Source organism: Silurus aristotelis (genome assembly GCF_946808225.1).
Source record: "Silurus aristotelis genome assembly, chromosome: 10".
Classification (NCBI taxonomy): Eukaryota; Metazoa; Chordata; class Actinopteri; order Siluriformes; family Siluridae; genus Silurus; species Silurus aristotelis.
In genome coordinates this window covers 22,982,893-23,001,555 of record NC_139583.1, presented here as the reverse complement: position 1 = coordinate 23,001,555, position 18,663 = coordinate 22,982,893, and the positions used below count along the sequence as shown (strand labels likewise).

Below are 18,663 nucleotides of genomic sequence, written 5' to 3'. Positions count from 1 at the left end.
GTAAACTTTATTAATTATTGCTTGTTTTAATTATTATCTAATAGTAATACAAATGTATCGTTATTATTATTATTATTATTATTATTATTATTGTTATTATTATTATTATTATTATTATTATTATTATTGCTTTAAAAGTCTTAATTAACACAAACCTGGCAACACAGAGCAGGTGGGCGGGGCTATCTCAGATTAAAAAGCGTAAACCAAGTTGCCGAACCGGTCTTAAACCGATAGCAATGAGAGATCTGGCTCACATGTGACCGGGATCGGTAGAAAATGGGGGTCTTGGCGGTGTCTGTGTGTATGCTTGTGGGGATCGTGTTTATCTGCGAAATCGCAAGGAAAGCGGCTGTGGTTCTGCTCTCCCGGAGGAGTAAGGGGGGAGATCGCGGGATCTACGCGGCTGAGATCATTTCTACGATCCAGCTTTGCGCATGCGCTCACGAGCTGAGGCTGCTGTCTGAAGACGCGCCCGGGATCGCCCTGAGTCTGACCTACGTAGTGTCGGTGGTGCACGCGCTGACGTTCCGCGGCGCTGCCGGCAACCCCACGACCTTGCTCGAGCGCTACTGGTGCGCCTCGGTGGGCGGCACATGCGTGCTGTTGAGGGCCGCGTGCCAGTTCGCGGCGGCCGCTGCGACGGGTCCGTTGATGCGTCGCGCGTGGGATTTCGCGCTCTCGGAGCTGCACGAGCGCCACGCGCGCTCCGGCTTCGCGTGCGCGAGCCCGATCGATGACGTGCACGCGCTGCGGGCCGCGGGCGCGGAGCTCGCGTGCGCCTTCGTCGTGCACGCCGCAGCGACACTGACGCGCGGCGTGGAAGAGAAGTACAGAGTGCACGCTGTGGCCGCGGTGATCACTACAGTGGTGTATGCAGGTGTGTCTCTATCTATCCAGTGGCCTTTAGCTCGGAAATCTAACTCAAGTAGTCCCAAAATGGTGTAATCTCGGTTTTAAATACATCCCATCATGCATGACGTCATAGATAGATAGATAGATAGATAGATAGATAGATAGATAGATAGATAGATAGATAGATAGATAGATAGATATTGCAATATTTTCACAACAGTGGTGTCAATCGGAATCAGTCGACCCTCGTAAAAGCATTATCGTCATTTAAGGTCAACCGATTAGTCGGATAGTTGATTGCTGGAACTATCGGGAAAAAACTATACCGATAGTTTTTCCGGGTTGCGTTATACAGTACGAGAGCGGCCTTTAGAGGCGAATCACGTTTGCCAGGTGTTGATTTGATGTGTCTTTTAATTTTTTGGGATGTAACTGTGTTTATTAATTTGTAGTATTACCTTTTGTTTGTTTGAATGCTTGTATTTTATTTTCCCCAATATTTATTAATATAATTCATATATTCATATTTATTTAATTTAGCATATTTTCTTGATTCAGTGCTGATATACAGTTATGTTATACAATAGTGTTATACAGAAATGCAGTATAACAGATTGCTGCAACAATGACATGAGAGTGTTATCTTATACAGCATTTGAAATGAAGAGTATAGACTATTGGGAATAATTCAATACATATTAATTTACATAAATAGGTTAAAACATAGGTCAGTAAGTCTGAGTTTTTAGAGAGGGCATTGTTGGCCCTGGTGGCCTGGCAGTAGTCTATTGCATATAATATCTGAATTGTGTATTTTATTTCTGTATTCCCAACTTGTACACTGCATTACATACTATATTTTTAAGGTGCATTATCACTGGTCAAAGTCCACTCTTCATGTGGTGTAAAAGACAGGAAATAATCAATAACAGCTCACATATAGACTTTACTGTAGCCTACACTTTAATAATAAATGAGCAAAGTGTTGATAAGTAAGAAATAAACGATTATATGGCTGTGCTGTTACAGAAAAAATACAAATCAACAGTGGTGTGGTGGGGGCCGTAATTTCCTAACCGTTGTTTGATTCCATTTATACTCAAGCAATTTGCCAATTGATACATTCCCAGCAGGTGTGCGGTTCTTACTGCTTGGTCACACACTTTACCTTCACCCGACGTGCAGTATTCAAAGCCTCGCACCGAACCAGGTGTTGGTGGATACGGGCTGTGGGCAGCCTTGATACTCACTGGTATGCAGTACGCTCCATCTCAATCGGAGGCAGCCTGTATTAGCTCGGAGAGTCGGACCATCACCCCTAACTCCATCACGGGGCATTGATCAAGGAGATACCCACCTGCAGAACAGAACACACAGACACAGGGAGATAAAACATCAGAGAGGGTAGGGGAGGTGCCAGATGACCAGCATTTAGATTCGAGGATGATTCAAGGGGTCGCGACCCCTGGGTATGCAGCCAAGTAGTCTCCAGCCAGCGGGACAGCCTTATCCAACAACGCCAGATGCTAGCACAGGACCCACTACACCATCCTCGGCGAACTGCTTCAGTATATTGAGATTGAGGACCTCGTCAACACTCTGGACCTCGTCCAGCAGCCACTTTCGTGTTTTTTTTGCAGCCTCATGGAGCGTAAATGGTCTGTGCTGCAGGTGTTGAGACTGCGGCAGCAGAAGCTTCACCCCTGCCCCCTGTTGGGTCTGCTGGAGTTCGACGATCACCTTTAACAGCTCACCCAGCGGTGAAGACTCCATTTGGTGTACCCTGCTTTCCTTCCTGGGTTTTGGCACCAGTTTAGGAGAGAAAACGGTTCAGGGGAAGGAAGAACAGTGGGGCAGCAACCAGTTTCAATACACACGCACAACTCTCTCTGTATCTCTCTTTCTAAAGTGTTTTTCATTTAATTCCCTTATCCTATTTGCACCGCTCACTCCAAACGAGAACACTGATTAGATACATTCAGCAGGTGTGCGATTCTTACTGCTTGTCCATTCACAAACTGATGCTCGGCCACGCCCCCACTGCCCCAATGATATTTTGCAAATACTATCACATACAACATAAGGTCCCCTGGTGGTCTAGTGGTTAGGATGCGGCGCTCTCACCGCTGCGGCCCGGGTTCGATCCCCGGTCAGGGAACCAACCCCAGCCACTCTTAGTGCTGGTCCCAAGCCCGGATAAATGGGGAGGGTTGCGTTAGGAAGGGCATCCAGTGTAAAAACGTGCCAAATCAAACATGCGGATGATCCGCTGTGGCGACCCCTGATGGGAGAAGCCGAAAGAAAGTTTTATTACATACAACATAACTGGTTAGAAGTGCTACTTAAAGGTTAGAAGTGCTACTTTGTTTAATTTTGATGCTACTGTCGATTATATCCACTTCCAGAGTTTAGTAGGAATTCTAAGTTAGGAGTTTTGGTTTGTCCTAGTCGGTTGCTTAGAAACGTATGACCTCCAGTCGATTACAGTGCACACCCCAATCTTCACCTAGTTTATGCTCTGTGAAGATGTTTCCCCTAGCAACAGTGTTTTAACAGCTTTATCCACTCGAAATGTGAGGCACGTTGTACAGTGTGGCGCAGGGAAACAGGATATTTTGGAACTAGGAATTTGTGATCTTGCATTGGCAGTTGATTGGAACCAGTAAGAGCTTAATTAGAACCCCTTGCCATTTGTTATATTAGAGCAGTGGAGTGGTGCGCAGTGAACATTTGCTGTAAAACCTTTTATAAGAATGGTAAAGGTGTTAGTGCTGCGAGAAGAGAATATAAAAGGTTTTACAACAAACACTCAAACACACCACTCCACTGCTCCGTTATAACTAATGGCAAGGGCTTCTAAACAAGGTAGCACTGGTTTCAAACAATTGCCGACGTCCAAGGGTCGCAAACTCCAAGGTCTAAAATTTCCCTGCTCCACCCAGTACCTTCAACAGCCTGTGCAAAAGGTCACAAAGTTTTCTTTTTTGGGGGCATATCAAATATTGCTTGGTGATAATCTTGACAGAGGAATGTCAGGCCATGTTGAGAGCAGAGCTGTGAGTGGTGAGAGTGGAGGAAATGTTTTGGCAACAGTGAAGTAGAGAACTTGGGCAGTCCTCACTGCAGCCTTCTGTTTGCCAGTAATTCAGTCTCACCTGTGTTTCTCTTCAGGTGGCAGTACAACAGGAGCTGTGTTCAATCCAGCTCTTGCTTTTTCAGCACAGTTCCCCTGCAGTGGCAGCACGTTCCTAAAGAACAGCCTGGTCTACTGGCTGGGACCGGTTTTAGGTGAGACACTTTCTTGCTTGGACATTCTTCGAAACAGCTTCTTGTGTTTTATTTATTTATACCATTATTCAATTCATTATATTTTTGTGTATTGTGTTTTTTACAATGGATATTGTCTTAAAGCAGCTTTACACAGATAAAGCAGTTAAGGTTGTATCATTGTACATTTGTAATATTGTGATTACAGTGTACAATGCTTCTGGAAAGTATTCACAGTGCTTTTTTCACAAGACAACTTTTTCCACATTTTACAGCTTTATTCCAAAATGGATTAAATTAAATTATTTTCTTAAAGATTCTACATACATAATGACAACATGAAAGAAGTTTGTTTAAAATCTTTGCAAATGTATTAAAAATAAAAAACAAAACAAAAATCACATGTACATAAGTATTCAAAGCCTTTGCCATGACACTCAAAATTAAGTTCAGGTGCATCCTGTTTCCACTGACCATCCTTGAGATGTTTTTACAACTTGATTAGAGTCCACCTGTGGTAAATTCAGTTGATTAGACATGATTTGGTAAGGCACACAGTTAACTGTGCATGTCAGAGCACCAACTAAGCCTTTAAATCCAAGGGATTGTCTGTAGACCTCAGAGACAAGATTGTAGTAAGGCACTGATTTGGGGAAGGGTACAGAAACATTTCTGCAGCCTTGAAGGTCCCAGTGGGCACAGTGGCCTCAATCACCTGTAAGTAAAAGAAGTTTAGAACAACTAGGACTCTTCCAAGAGCAGGCCACCTGGCCAAACTGAGCGATCGTGGGAGAAGGGACTTATTAGGGATTATGAACCCGATGGTCACCCTGAAAGAGCTCCAGCGTTTCTCTGTGGAGAAAGTATAATCTTTCAGAAAAACCATCATCACTGCAGCACTCCACCAATCAGGCCTGTATAGTAGAGTGGCCAGATGGAAGCCACTCCGTAGTAAAAGGCACATGACATCCCACCTGAAACGATTCTCAGACTACGAGAAACAAAGATGGAACTCTTTGGCCTGAATGCCGAACGTCATGTCTGAAGGAAACCAGGCACTTCTTATCACCTGGCCAATACCATCCCTACAGGAAAGCATGGTGGTGGCAGCATCATGCTGTGGGGATGTTTTTCAGCAGCAGGAACTGGCAGACTAGTCAGGATCGGGGGTAAAAGTGAATGCAGCAATGTATAGACATATCTTTGATGAAAACTTGATCTAAAGCGCTCTGGACTTAAGATTGGAGTGAAGGTTCATCTTCCAACAGTACAACAACCCTTAGCACACAGCCAAGATAACAAAGGAGTGGCGAGGGGACGACATTAAAGTGGCCCAGCCAGAGCCCAGAATTGTACCTGATTGAACATCTCTGGAGAGATCTAAAAATATCTGTGCCGACGCTCCACATTCAACCTGATGGAGTTTGAGAGGTTCTGCAAAGAAGAACTGGAGAAACTGCCCAAAAATAGGTGTGCTAAGCTTGTAGTATCATACTAAAAAAAACACGGAGGCTCTAAATGGTGCTAAAGATGCTTCAACAAAGTATTGAGCAAATGTTGTGAATACTTCTGTACATATGATTTCTTTTATTTTTAATAATTTTAAACAAACTTTTTTCATGTTTTCATTATGTGGTATTGTTTGTAGAATGTTAAGAAAAATTATTAATTTAATCAATTTCGGAATAAAGATGTAACAACAAAATGTGGAAAAAGTGAAAGACTGTACTTTACTTCATTTACTTGAACTGTGGGTTAAGTAAATGAAAATCATACTTCAACTGAGTAAAAGTATACTGCAATTCCAATATGACTTGAGTAAAAGTCTTCAAGGATCCGATCTTAAAATACTTGAGTATTTGACTCATATTAAACTTAGGCTCAAATAGGCACTTGTCTTCAACACCTGACACGTTAGTGAAAAGCCAAAAACAGTTTAGTTGTTGTCGATGTTTTATTTTCCAAAATACAAATGAAATCGTACATCACGCTTAACAAGGTCAACACGACATTGTTGTGTTGGCTTTGTTAAGTGTGAAGTACGATTTCATTTGTATTTTATTCAACATGCCAGAATGAAACAGAAGTTGGTCAAAAACAAGAAAAGTAGTATATAAGTCTTTTAAAAAGGTGTCTTCAATTAACAAATAAAATTATCATGTCACAAAGTAGGAGAATCATTAGTATTAAATAGATAAATAATTTTATATTCAGAGCGGACTGTGATTTGATGCACCTCGCAGTCTAAAAGAGGGGCCATATTTTTATTCAACTTCATAAAAAGCTAGTTCTTAAGGTTTGTGGAGTTTATTCTAGTTCTTTTTGGAGTGAAAAAAGGCTAGCAGTGCTAAATAATTACTCACAGGCAGCAGATGCAGATAGCCATCTTTAACAGTGGTGCAAAATGGATGGTGTAGTAAAAAGTACATGTACTTTTAGTATCAAAATCTTTCGAGATTTATTTATCTACGTTTGCACACTATAACCTTCAAAATAGTCCCCTTGCACAGCAATAAATGTCCCGGAAGTCTTCTTTTCGAGGCATGTTAAGCACCGATTTGCGCTTGATCTCCAAATATTTTTCAAAATGGCGACGAGGGTGAAGTCCACAGAAGCCAAATCTGGCGAGAAGCGTGGGTGCAGAAATGAGATTATGTTGTTTCCGGCGAGAAACTCACGTTTAAGGAGAGTTTGGTGACAGTGTGTGCACGTGGTCAGAATAGCAGACGTGGTAACGCACATGGTCAGAATAGCACCAGTTGCACAACTGCCGATGGACAATGTATTTTGGCACAGTGACTTATGAAGGTCGGTCTGCCGTCTGTTGGCGTGTTACAAAACTAGTCAATTTGATACCACCTTGTGGTGAATCATAAATGTAGCTGAGCAGAGAGTAAAACGTGCTTCTATTTGAGAAAGTATCCAAAAATTACAGTAACAGTGTCCAATTACTTAAATACACCACCTCTACCATAACTGCTGGAGGGGCACTTCTAACCACCAAACGCCAATATTTTACTTGAGCTAATGACTGTATAAGACTGTAGAAAGGAAAAATAATCATATTCTTACATTCCAGTGCTCATCTTAGTTCTCACTCTCCAGTGTTCTGTATTGTTTAAAGACTATAATCACACTCTTGATGTCACCCAAATGAGGATGGGTTCCCCTTTTGAGTCTGGTTCCTCTCAAGGTTTCTTCCTCATTACATCTAAGGGAGTTTTTCCTTGCCACAGTCGACACGGCTGCTCATCAGGGATAAATGCACACCATTCACCATAACTGTTAAACTCTGTAAAGCTGCTTTGAGACAATGTTTGTTGTGAAAATCGCCCAAACGAAATCAGTGCATCTTACCTGCAACAATGCATGAAGCAGTAAAGTTAGAAGTCTGGCTTTTTTTGTATGTTTGTGTGCAGGCATGGCATGCTCTCTTCTTCTGTTTAATAAAGTCTTACTGGCTTTTACTACAAAGAGCACTACTCACAAGGACCAGAACCTCCATGCTGTCAAGAAGAAGAAGAGGAACTGAAAAACTGGAATCTTTTAAAATGCTTGTTTTAATGTCTATAGCACAGAAAGGTGCCTGTTTTAGCAGTATCTGAAATAATGGTTGGCTGAAATTAATTTTTATTTTTTTTAAGTCTCACAGACATCTGTAACGGTGAGCGGTCCGTATGCACGTGTATAAATATTTAAACCTAGATTTAATTAATTGCTGCTATTATTTCAGACTATACACCATACAGGTAAAAAGAAATGGACAAAACACAACAGGTCTATGAAATCAGAATTGAATGCAAGTTCTCATAACCTACATTGTATGTGTAGAGGCGATATACAGGTACATAGTTAGACCAAAGAATGTCATTTCTGCATTGTTCTGATAAACTACTGAACACTATTTGAGGAATATTCTGAACATTTTACAGCTGCAGGTTTATAAAGCATTGAATGTTGCACTCTTTTACAGAGAGAAGCTATTAAAAGTACAAGCTAGTCATAAGCAGATACTGTGAAACTTCACAAAACAGAAATTTTAGTCTTAATCTATAAATTCGAGTGTCATTACAAAACTGTATAACTGCAGTGCAACATTCCTGGAAGCACAAGTATGTGAAGGATAAGATTTTACGTCGGAAAATCTTATTTAGACTGTTTTTTTTTTTTAACTAAGACCATTTTTGCGTCTTTAGATTCAGCGATATTTTACCAACAAAGTAATTACTTCTCAGAAGTACTCATTTTTACCTTTATGCACATTGTTGATGGACTGTCTAGCCAGGATGGAAAACTTTCAGTAGTTTTCCTGAGAAAGCACATTTTGAATACCTCTTAATGTATGTAGAAACTGGACCAAAGCTAAGTCTTTAAAGATCTTAATACTAGCGACATCTCGCAATAAAGGAATGCCACTTGAACTCATTCCATTTGTTTTTATTGCTGTAAGAAGCTTTACTACACTACGGTACTTTCTTTTGGCTTCTCCCATTAGGGGTCGCCACAGCGGATCATCCGCATGTTTGATTTAGCACATGTTTTTATGCTGGATGCCCTTCCTAACGCAACCCTCCCCATTTATACGGGCTTGGGACCGGCACTAAGGCTTGTGCAACCCTAATGGCTGGGGTTATATGGACAAAATAATTGGGACACCTGATTTTTTTCAGTTGGAGGCACACAATTGTACAGAATGTCTGGATGTGGTAGCATAAAATCTTCGATACACATGAGACCCAAACCTGTCACAGGATGACAAAGAACCTGTGGAACATCTTCCCAGAAGACTGGAGGTTATTATAACAGCAGAAACCACAAACAAATCTTATGGTCAGGTGTCTACAAACTTTTGTCCATGTAGTGTAATTGCTGCACTGGTCTTTTCTCTAATGCATAAAAAAACAAGGTTTAGACATGTACATTCGCACACACACATGTCAGTCAAAAAAAGTGAGGACCTTTACTTAACAAGCCCTAAAAATGTAATTATAATCTGAAAAATCTGGATAAGTAACATTCATCCCTCTTCCTAAAGGCAACACAAAACAAGTTGAGGCATTACACCATGTCTTGTCGATTCCCCCTGAAGGAAATCCTGAGTACTCACTGATTTTCTATATTTGATCTAGGATTTGTGTCAGTTACACTTTTTTCATTAAGCTTGCCATGCTAATGCATCCCCATTATAGCAAAGCTGTATGTTGACAGGTCCTTCAGCAATATCGGTGGGAAAATGCATCAAAATTTCTCTGTGTAACAGGATATTCAGCCTATCCGATTGCTTCATCTTAGCATCCTGCTTCACCACTCTTTTGTCTAATCTGTAATTAGACAATTCTTTCATCAGCAGAAAGTTCACTCATGCGGACTCTGCTCTCTGTCTGTGCATTTGTTTCCTTTACACAATTGCTTTCATTAGGTAAACGTTAGCTCAAACCTTATCCAGCCCACTGCAGACGACTGCAACATGATGAGTGATCCTGCACTAATATTACATAATCAAACCAGATGATTTGGTGTTGGATTATTATAGGCTCAACCTCGTTACCAGGTGCAATAGAAGCAATAAAACATGACAGAAAATTATTTTGTAACTGCTACATGAGCTCAGGTGTTATTTTCCTGCTACACAACAACATTACTAAAGAATTATATGTCATCCATTTGTTCTTTCAAAATGTTTTAAACAAAACCAGACAAACTCTGTGACCTGCACCATAACAGCTACGGTCATTCCCTCAACCTCTATTTTTCCCTTTTCTGACATTAAGCCCTTACACTGTTATGAAGTGCTCACACTGGAGAGACTCGTTATTAAACATGCAAAATACACCGATCAGACATGACATTATGACATAATGACTGGACTCTGGCTGGCCTTCACTCACTGTCAGTGTACAGGAAATCAAGAAGGGATTCTTTAATGGGAAATGGGGAAAAAAAAAATATACACCGATCAGGCATAACATCATGACATTATATCATTATGACTGATGATTAAATAACACTGATCTCTTGATCTCTCTTTGTTACCTGTTAGTGGGAGGGATTTATTAGGCAGCAAGTGAACATTTTGTACTCAAAGTTGATGTGTTAGAAGCAGGAAAAAAGGGCAAGTGTAAGGATTTATGTGAGTTTGACCTGAGCCAAGCTGTGATGTCTAGACGTCTGGGTCAGAGCATCTCCAAAACTGCAGCTCTTGTGGGGTGTTCCTGGTCTGCAGTGATCAGTGTTCTATCAAAAGTGGTCAGAAGAAGAAACAGTGGTGAACCGGCGACATGGTCATGGGCGGCGTGAGGAGTGAAGGCTGGTCCGTGTGGTCCAACGCAACAGACGAGCTTCTGTAGATCAAACTGCTGAAGAAGTTAATGCTGTTAATGCTCGACGGGTCAGAACTGTTTTGGCAGCAAAAGGAGTATCAACAGAATATTAGGCAGGTGGTCATAAAGTTATGCCTAAACAGTGTATGATACAGATGATAAAGGTTTTCTTTATTTCTGTATACAGAAAGATTTAAGTAAATTAGAACAGCACAATATGCACAACACCTGTACATCTAAAACAAGTCCAGGTGCCCACTTTGTGAATCCAATCAAAGAATGTAATGAGTTTGTCAAGTTGTCATCAAAGCTAAACGTAGCTACTTTGGACAATCTAAAATCTAAAACATATTGTTTAACACTTTACTAGATGATTCCATACGTGTTCTTCCGCAGTTTGGATGCTGTCAGTTTTCATGTACAATGTTGAAAATATTAAACAAAGAAAAAACATTGAAGGAGACGTGTCCAAACTTTTGACTGGTACCGTACAGTGTAAAGGTAAGGTAAAAACTCAGCTTCTTTAATGGCTCATAAAAGGAAACAACTTCCACGTAAACTGTATATTAAAAGTAGGGCTGCAGCTATCGATTATTTTAGTAACCAAGTATTCGACCGATTATTCCATAGATTATTCGGATAAAAAGAACAATTTCTTTATTTAAGATCAATACTAAATATACAAGAGAAAATAAGACGGGTCTCTTAAAATGAACATTTGTTTCCTTTTTCCGAAAAATTGACATTTTTATTGCTGAAATTGCATACAAACTATCTGAAAACTAAACCCATTTAGTGGATTTCATTGCCAAATTACATCAAAATATAAAAATCAATTTACAAATGACTTTAAAAACAGTAATTGCACTGTACCGTGTTTTATGTTTTAGTTTGAAATGATCCCAAACTTTAAAAACTTTTGTCATTTTCTTTGGCCTGAAACTTCTCCACACCGCCTCCATTTTTTCAGCTGTGTTTACCTGTCCAGAGCGCTCCAGGGATTATCGGGTGGTGCGTCAGTAAAAATGGTCCGTGGGGAAACAGAATGCTCTGTGTGTAGTTAAATGGTCTAAATGTAGCATCGAGGCAAAACATTATTTGTATTCTAATTACTTAAATTGTTTCTGCCCTAATTAATAGGTATGTTCTTTAAGTTTTAACAGTTAATTGCTGTTTTTGGTTTATTATTAAATTATTATTATTATTATTATTATAAATTAATTCACCTCAGGAGAATAACAGATCATGCCAAATTCACACCACACTTTTATTTTTGACTATTTTTCTATAACACCCTGGATATGAAAAATGAATTCTACATGAATGCATACTACAAATACAAGTAGTTAATGTTTTATAAACTGGGATCAGGTGCAGCTCTGTAATATTGTGGTAAAAATTCAGACCTACACACAAACTGTTCTGTGACGATTCCCATGACCAAACAGTTCTAGTCATAGTGAAATCATCATGAGTTTGAGCTCTGTCTGACAGCAGAGACTTGGGGAGAAGCTCATTAATGATTTACTGATGAACAGGAGGAGATACAAGGAGCAAACTTTGCCCAGCTGATAACAGTGGTGCAAAAAAAACGCTAAACCAAACCAACCCACAAAAAAATGTGGGCAGAGGTACAGAGTGAATCATTTCAGTGAACGGAAATCAGAAATAGTTGGAGGTGACAGACAAATGCAAACCACAAAGAAGCCACCAGTGTGTTTGTAAGTAAAATCATTATAAATAATTTGTAATATGGTGTGGAATAGTCACATCTTTAAAGTACTATATCATGTAAGTACTGTGTAGTAAACCAACAACATACCCCAATACTTTTTTCCTGTACAAAAAAACCCCATCTAAACTGTTCATTTTAAATGATAGGGGGGTAAAATAGAGCTCCAATCACCTTTTTGTTCAGACATGCTGTACTTTTTTTTGTTTTATGCGAGTTGTGCTAGTTTGTTTTATATACAAGTTTATATCTATTAACTAAATTTAGGCAGCTTTTGTGTCAAAACTTTGTTTTTCCATGGTATGAGATGAGAATATTTATAATCTATGGAAATCGGACAAATAAAAGCAGGGGGAAATGATCAAGTATTTCTAAGAACACATATTTGACATGCATATAATTTAAATATCTATTAGGGGTGTCAATAATTTATCAAGGTTTTCTCCTCTTGTTACACATGGCTTTTAAAGGATGTAAAACAACAAAAAGTGTCTTCAAGAAAGGTCACTCTATAGTACGAGTTACAGTAAGAAGATAATATTAACAATTATATATATATATAAATAATAATTATAATAATAATAATCTTCTTCTTCTTCTTCTTCTTTCGGCTGCTCCCATTAGGGGTCGCCACAGCGGATCATCCGTCTCCATACCACCCTGTCCTCTACATCTGCCTCTTTCACACCAACTACCTGCATGTCTTCCCTCACCACATCCATGAACCTCCTCCTTGGCCTTCCTCTTTTCCTCCTACCTGGTGGCTCCATCTTCAGCATTTTTCTACCAATATAATTCATGTCCCTTCTCTGCACATGTCCAAACCATCTCAATCTCGCCTCCCTCACCTTGTCACCAAAACATCCTACATGTGCTGTCCCTCTAATAAACTCATTTCTAATCTTGTCCATCCTCGTCACTCCCAACGAAAACCTCAACATCTTCAGCTCTGCTACCTCCAGCTCCACCTCCTGTCTTTTACTCAATGCCACTGTCTCTAATCCATACAACATCGCAGGTCTCACCACAGTCCTATAAACTTTCCCTTTCATTCTTGCAGATACTCTTCTATCACAAATCACTCCTGTCACTCTTCTCCACCCACTCCACCCTGCCTGCACTCTTTTCTTTACTTCCCTAACACACTCTCCATTACTTTGCACTGTTGACCCCAGGTACCTGAACTCCTTCACCTTCTCCACCTCTTCTCCCTGCAACCGCATCACTCCACTGCCCTCCCTCTCATTCACACACATGTACTCTGTCTTACTCCTACTGACTTTCATTCCCCTTCTCTCCAGCGCATATCTCCACCTCTCCAGGCTCTTCTCAACCTGCTCTCTACTCTCACCACAAATCACAATATCATCTGCAAACATCATAGTCCAGGGAGACTCCTGTCTGACCTCGTCCGTCAACCTGTCCATCAACACTGCAAACAGGAAAGGGCTCAGGGCCGATCCTTGATGCAGTCCAACCTTCACCCTGAACCAGTCTGTCGTACCTACTGCACACTTTACTGCCGTCACACTGTCCTCATACATGTCCTGCACCACCCTCACATACTTCTCTGACACACCTGACTTCCTCATACAATACCACAACTCCTCTCTCGGCACCCTGTCGTACGCTTTCTCTAAATCCACAAATACACAATGCAGCTCCTTCTGTCCTTCTCTATACTTCTCCATCAACATCCTTAAAGCAAATAAGGCATCTGTGGTGCTCTTCCTCGGCATGAAACCATACTGTTGCTCACAGATGGTCACCTCTTCTCTCAACCTGGCTTCCACTACTCTTTCCCATAACTTCATGGTGTGACTGATCAACTTAATTCCCCTGTAGTTACTGCAGGTCTGCACATCTCCCTTATGCTTAAAGATCGGTACCAGCACACTCCTTCTCCATTCCTCAGGCATCCTCTCCCCTTCCAGAATCCTGTTAAACAATCTGGTTAAAAACTCCACTGCCATCTCTCCTAAACATCTCCACGCTTCTACCGGTGTGTCATCTGGTCCAACCAACTTTCCATTCTTCATCCTCTTAATCGCTGCTCTCACTTCCTCCTTACTAATCCTATCTACATCCTGCTTCACCAACTCCACATCCTCCAACCTTCTCTCTCTCTGATTTTCCTCATTCATCAGCTGCTCAAAATACTCCCTACATCTTCTCAACACACTCTCCTCATTAGTCAACACACTTCCCTCTCCATCCTTTATTGCTCTAACTTGCAGTACATCCTTCCCAGCTCGGTCCCTCTGCTTGGCCAATCGGTATAAATCCTTTTCTCCTTCCTTAGTGTCCAACCTCTTATACAGTTCCTCATATGCCTTTTCCTTGGCTTTCGCCACATCCCTTTTAACCTGCTGCCGCATCTCCTTGTACTCCTGCCTACTTTTCTCATCACTCTGTCGATCCCACTTCTGTTTTGCCAACCTCTTTCCCCTAATGCTCTCCTGCACTTCCTCATTCCACCACCACGTCTCCTTGTCTTGCTTTCTATTTCCAGATGTCACACCAAGTACTTTTCTAGCTGCCTCCCTCATCACTCCTGCAGTAGTTGCCCAATCATCCGGCACCTCTTCACCACCACCGAGCCCCTGTCTGACCTCTTCCCTGAACCTCACACTACACTCTTCCTCCTTCAGTTTCCACCATCTTATTCTTCTTTCAAACCTTACTTTCATCCTCTTCTTCTTCTTCGCCTCCAAAACCATCCTACAGACCACCATCCGATGCTGTCTAGCTACACTGTCCCCCGCCAACACCTTACAGTCTCCAATCTCCTTCAGGTTGCATCTCCTACACAGAAGATAATCCACCTGTGTGCACCTTCCTCCACTCTTATACGTCACCCTATGATCCTCCTTCTTCTTAAAATACGTGTTCACCACTGCCATTTCCATCCTTTTAGCAAAATCTACCACCATCTGCCCTTCCACATTCCTCTCCTTAAAACCATACCTACCCATCACCTCCTCATCACCTCTGTTCCCTTCACCTACATGCCCATTAAAGTCTGCCCCAATCACCAATCGTTCTTTCCTAGGCACACCATCTACCACTTCATCTAATTCACTCCAGAATCTTTCTTTCTCCTCCATCTCACAGCCAACTTGTGGAGCATAGGCACTGATGACATTTATCATCATCCCTTCAACTTCCACCTTCACGATTATCACCCTATCAGAAACTCTCTTCACCTCCACTACACTCTTACTGTACGCTTCCTTCAGAATCACCCCTACACCATTTCTCTTTCCATCCACACCATGATAAAACAGTTTAAACCCACCTCCAATGTTCCTGGCCTTACTCCCTTTCCACTTGGTCTCCTGAACACACAACACATCTACCTTTCTCCTCTCCATCATATCAGCTATCTCTCTCCCTTTACCCGTCATAGTACCAACATTTAAAGTACCAACCCGAACCTCTACTCTCCTACACTGCTCCTTTTCCTGCCGTCTCTGTAGACGTCTTCCTCCTCTCCTTCTCCTCCTTCGGCCAACAGTAGCCCAATTTCCACCGGTACCCTGTCGGCTAACGATACCTGTGGCGGTCGTTGTTAACCCGGGCTTGACCGATCCGGTATGAAATTCTCATTTGTGATCCGCATATTTGATTTGGCACATGTTTTACGCTGGATGCCCTTCCTAACGCAACCCTCCCCATTTACCCGGGCTTGGGACCCGCACTAAGAGTACACTGGCTTGTGCCCCCCTAATGGCTGGGTTTTAATAATAATAATAATAATAATAATAATAAACCTTGTATTAGTGCACCTGCTTTTTTTTTTCTTTTCCTGAGATTTGAAATCAGGATGATGGGGTGTAAAAAAAAATATCCATCAAGGTTTTAAGTGGGAAAAATAAGAATCCACAACAAGAAAGGCATTAGGCCTCTTTTACAAGTGCTTTATACAAAAGAAATTTATTTTATGGCATTTCATACAAATATGACTTACTTTCAAGGAGCACTTACAGTTTGGTCTAAAGGAAGAAGACAAAACATAACAAGATACAGAAATGATGATGGCATCAGGGAAACCAGTGCTGAACGTCATGAGTGGAGCAGACAAGAGAAGAGGATTTCTGAACGATTTCCATCACTCAGGGCCACTCAAGTGCTTCCGTTAGCAACGAAGTACATTATGTCTGTAGAAAGAGAAAACAGTAAGGAATACTAATATCAGTCTACAAATCGAAACTGAGCCGCTCGAATACATTCAGGTGCTTAATTTTATCAGTATGCTTAGAGCTGTTGTCCTGTTTGAAGGTAAACCTCTGCCTCAAGTGTCTTACAGGTTTTTAATACAGGATCCTTTTGGTCAATCCATCTTCCTCTGATGAATGATCAGTCAAAAGTTTCCTCACAAAAGGATCATTTTTCACTGTTAGAAAAGGTTCTGAAGATGTTTTGGCTTTCTCCAGAGGCCAAATACCACCATAATGACTGAATATAAAACTGATGTGCTTTGTTGTATATCTTATCGGGTACTGAATTTAGCCCCATCTTACTAATTAAAGAGTGATGAAGATGTGCATCCTAAAAATTTTCACAGCACTTTACTTTTTTCCACCTTTTGTTGTTACACCCGCATTCAAAAATAGAATAAATTAAATATTCCTTACAATTCTACAAACAATACCATATTATGACAACGTAAAAATGTTTGTTTGAAAATCTTTGCAAATTAAAAACGTACATAAAAAATCAAAGTCTGCTCAAATACATCTTTGGCACCAAAGCTTCAGCTTCAAGTGCTTTTTAAGTATGATGCTACATGCTTGGCACCCCTATTTTTAGTTTCTCCCATTCTTCATTGCAGAACCTCTCCTGCTCCATCAGGTTGGATGTGCACTGCCATTTTCAGATCTTTCCAGAGATGTTCAATCGGGTTCAAGTCTGGGCTCTGGCTGGGCCACTCAAGGACATTCACAGAATCGCCCCGTAGCCACTCTTTATTATCTTGGCTGTGTTATTAGGGTCGCTGTTGGAAGATTAACCGTCGCCCCAGTCTGAGGTCTATAGTGCTCCGGAGCAGGTTTTCATCAAGGATGTCTCTGTACATTGCTGCATCCATCTCTCCCTCGATCCCGACTAGTCTCCCAGTTCCTGCTGCTGAAAAACATCCCCACAGCATGATGCTGCCACCACCATGCTTCACCATAGGGATAATATTGGCCAGGTGATGAGCGGTGCCTGATTTCCTCCAGACATGATGCTTAGCATTCAGATCAAAGAGTTCAATCTTTATTTCTCATTGGCCTTCAGGTGCCTTTTGGCAAACTCCAGGCAGGCTGCCTTTTACTGAGGAGTGGCTTCCGTCTGCCCACTCTACCACACAGGCTTGATTGGTGGAGTGCTGCAGAGATGGTTGTTCTTCTGGAAGGTTCTCCTCTCTCCACAGAGAAATGCTGGAGCTCTTTCAGTAAGACAATCAGGTTCTTGGTCACCTGCCTGACAAAGGCCCTTCTCCACCAATCGCTCAGTTTGACCAGGCGGCCTGCTCTAGGAAGAGTCCCAGTGGTTCCAAACTTCTTCCATTTAAGGATGATTGAGACCACCGTTTTTTTAATATAAATTTGCGAAGATTTCTAACAAACTTCTATCGTGTTGTCATTATGGGGTATTGGTTGTAGAATTTTGAGGAAAACAATGAATTCGATCCAATTTGAAAAAAGGCTGTAACATAAAATATAGAAAAAGAGAAGCACTGTGAATACTTTCCAGATGCACTGTAAGATATAATTTACCAATGATCAACATCAGCATCGTCAAACTGTCCAGCAACGGCAGAATTTGGGTCAACCTCCATTCCATCTGGAGAACAAATACAAAGACAAATATCTGAGATTATTTACTGGTTTATATGTTAGTCATGATAACAGCATATTATTTAAAATATACAAACAAATTCAAACAATTGCAGCATTTAAATCAATGATTCAGGGGAAAATTCCCCAAATATACAGGGTGTATAAAACCTGATTATCTCAGCAGTACATATCTGCTTTCAAACCACATCCAGCTCTTAATCATGAAGTACTGGTTTGGGATACAGTTTAATTTAATATAATCTATAATCATGAATAAAATTTGATGTATAACACCACATTGTATATTGTAATTGTCTAAGACAAATCAATAACAAACATCTGGATAGTATGTGAATTATGATCCACTTTTAAACTTTAAATACACATATATTTGAGGTATATTTGTTTATTTAGCCATGTATTATAAAAAGTCTGGAGGCCTGTTACTGACCTCTAGTGGTTACATAATGATATAACGCTAAAGTCTGATGGCACTTCACTTATCGATTTAGTGTATTTTTATAATTAGTACTTCTTGACGCACGGAATCACCACAGACCTTCAAACTCAGCCGATGGTTCATCGGTGCGAACTCCAGCCATGTGAAACTGTTGCGTGACGGACTGAGCAAGCATCCCCTCAAGTCTCTGCAGTGTGGCCTGGC

General features: G+C 41.0%; 2 protein-coding genes across 3 annotated transcripts in view; one reads left to right on the top strand and one right to left on the bottom strand.

The window, feature by feature from the left end:
* The first annotated feature begins 172 nt into the window (after positions 1-172).
* Positions 173-8,547, top strand: aqp11 (aquaporin 11). Its single transcript, XM_083553165.1, has 3 exons — positions 173-880; positions 4,027-4,143; positions 7,542-8,547. The coding sequence occupies exons 1-3, from the start codon at positions 280-282 to the stop codon at positions 7,652-7,654; spliced, it is 831 nt and encodes a 276-aa protein (XP_083409291.1). The 5' UTR covers positions 173-279; the 3' UTR covers positions 7,655-8,547.
* Positions 8,548-16,091: 7,544 nt separating this feature from the next.
* The window catches only part of clns1a (chloride channel, nucleotide-sensitive, 1A), a gene marked incomplete at its 3' end in the record, with an annotated part of 6,483 nt that continues 3,911 nt past the window's right edge, over positions 16,092-18,663 (bottom strand). Inside the window, exons 5-7 of one of the 2 annotated variants that reach the window (XM_083551681.1) lie at positions 18,559-18,663; positions 17,937-18,003; positions 16,092-16,334 (exon numbers count right to left, since the gene is read on the bottom strand). The exon at positions 18,559-18,663 is cut by the window's right edge and continues 63 nt beyond it. In XM_083551681.1, coding sequence (XP_083407807.1) covers position 16,334; positions 17,937-18,003; positions 18,559-18,663 — 173 coding nt within the window. Of the gene's footprint in view, positions 16,335-17,932; positions 18,004-18,558 lie in introns of those variants that run through there. The other variant, XM_083551680.1, reaches the window with a different exon arrangement.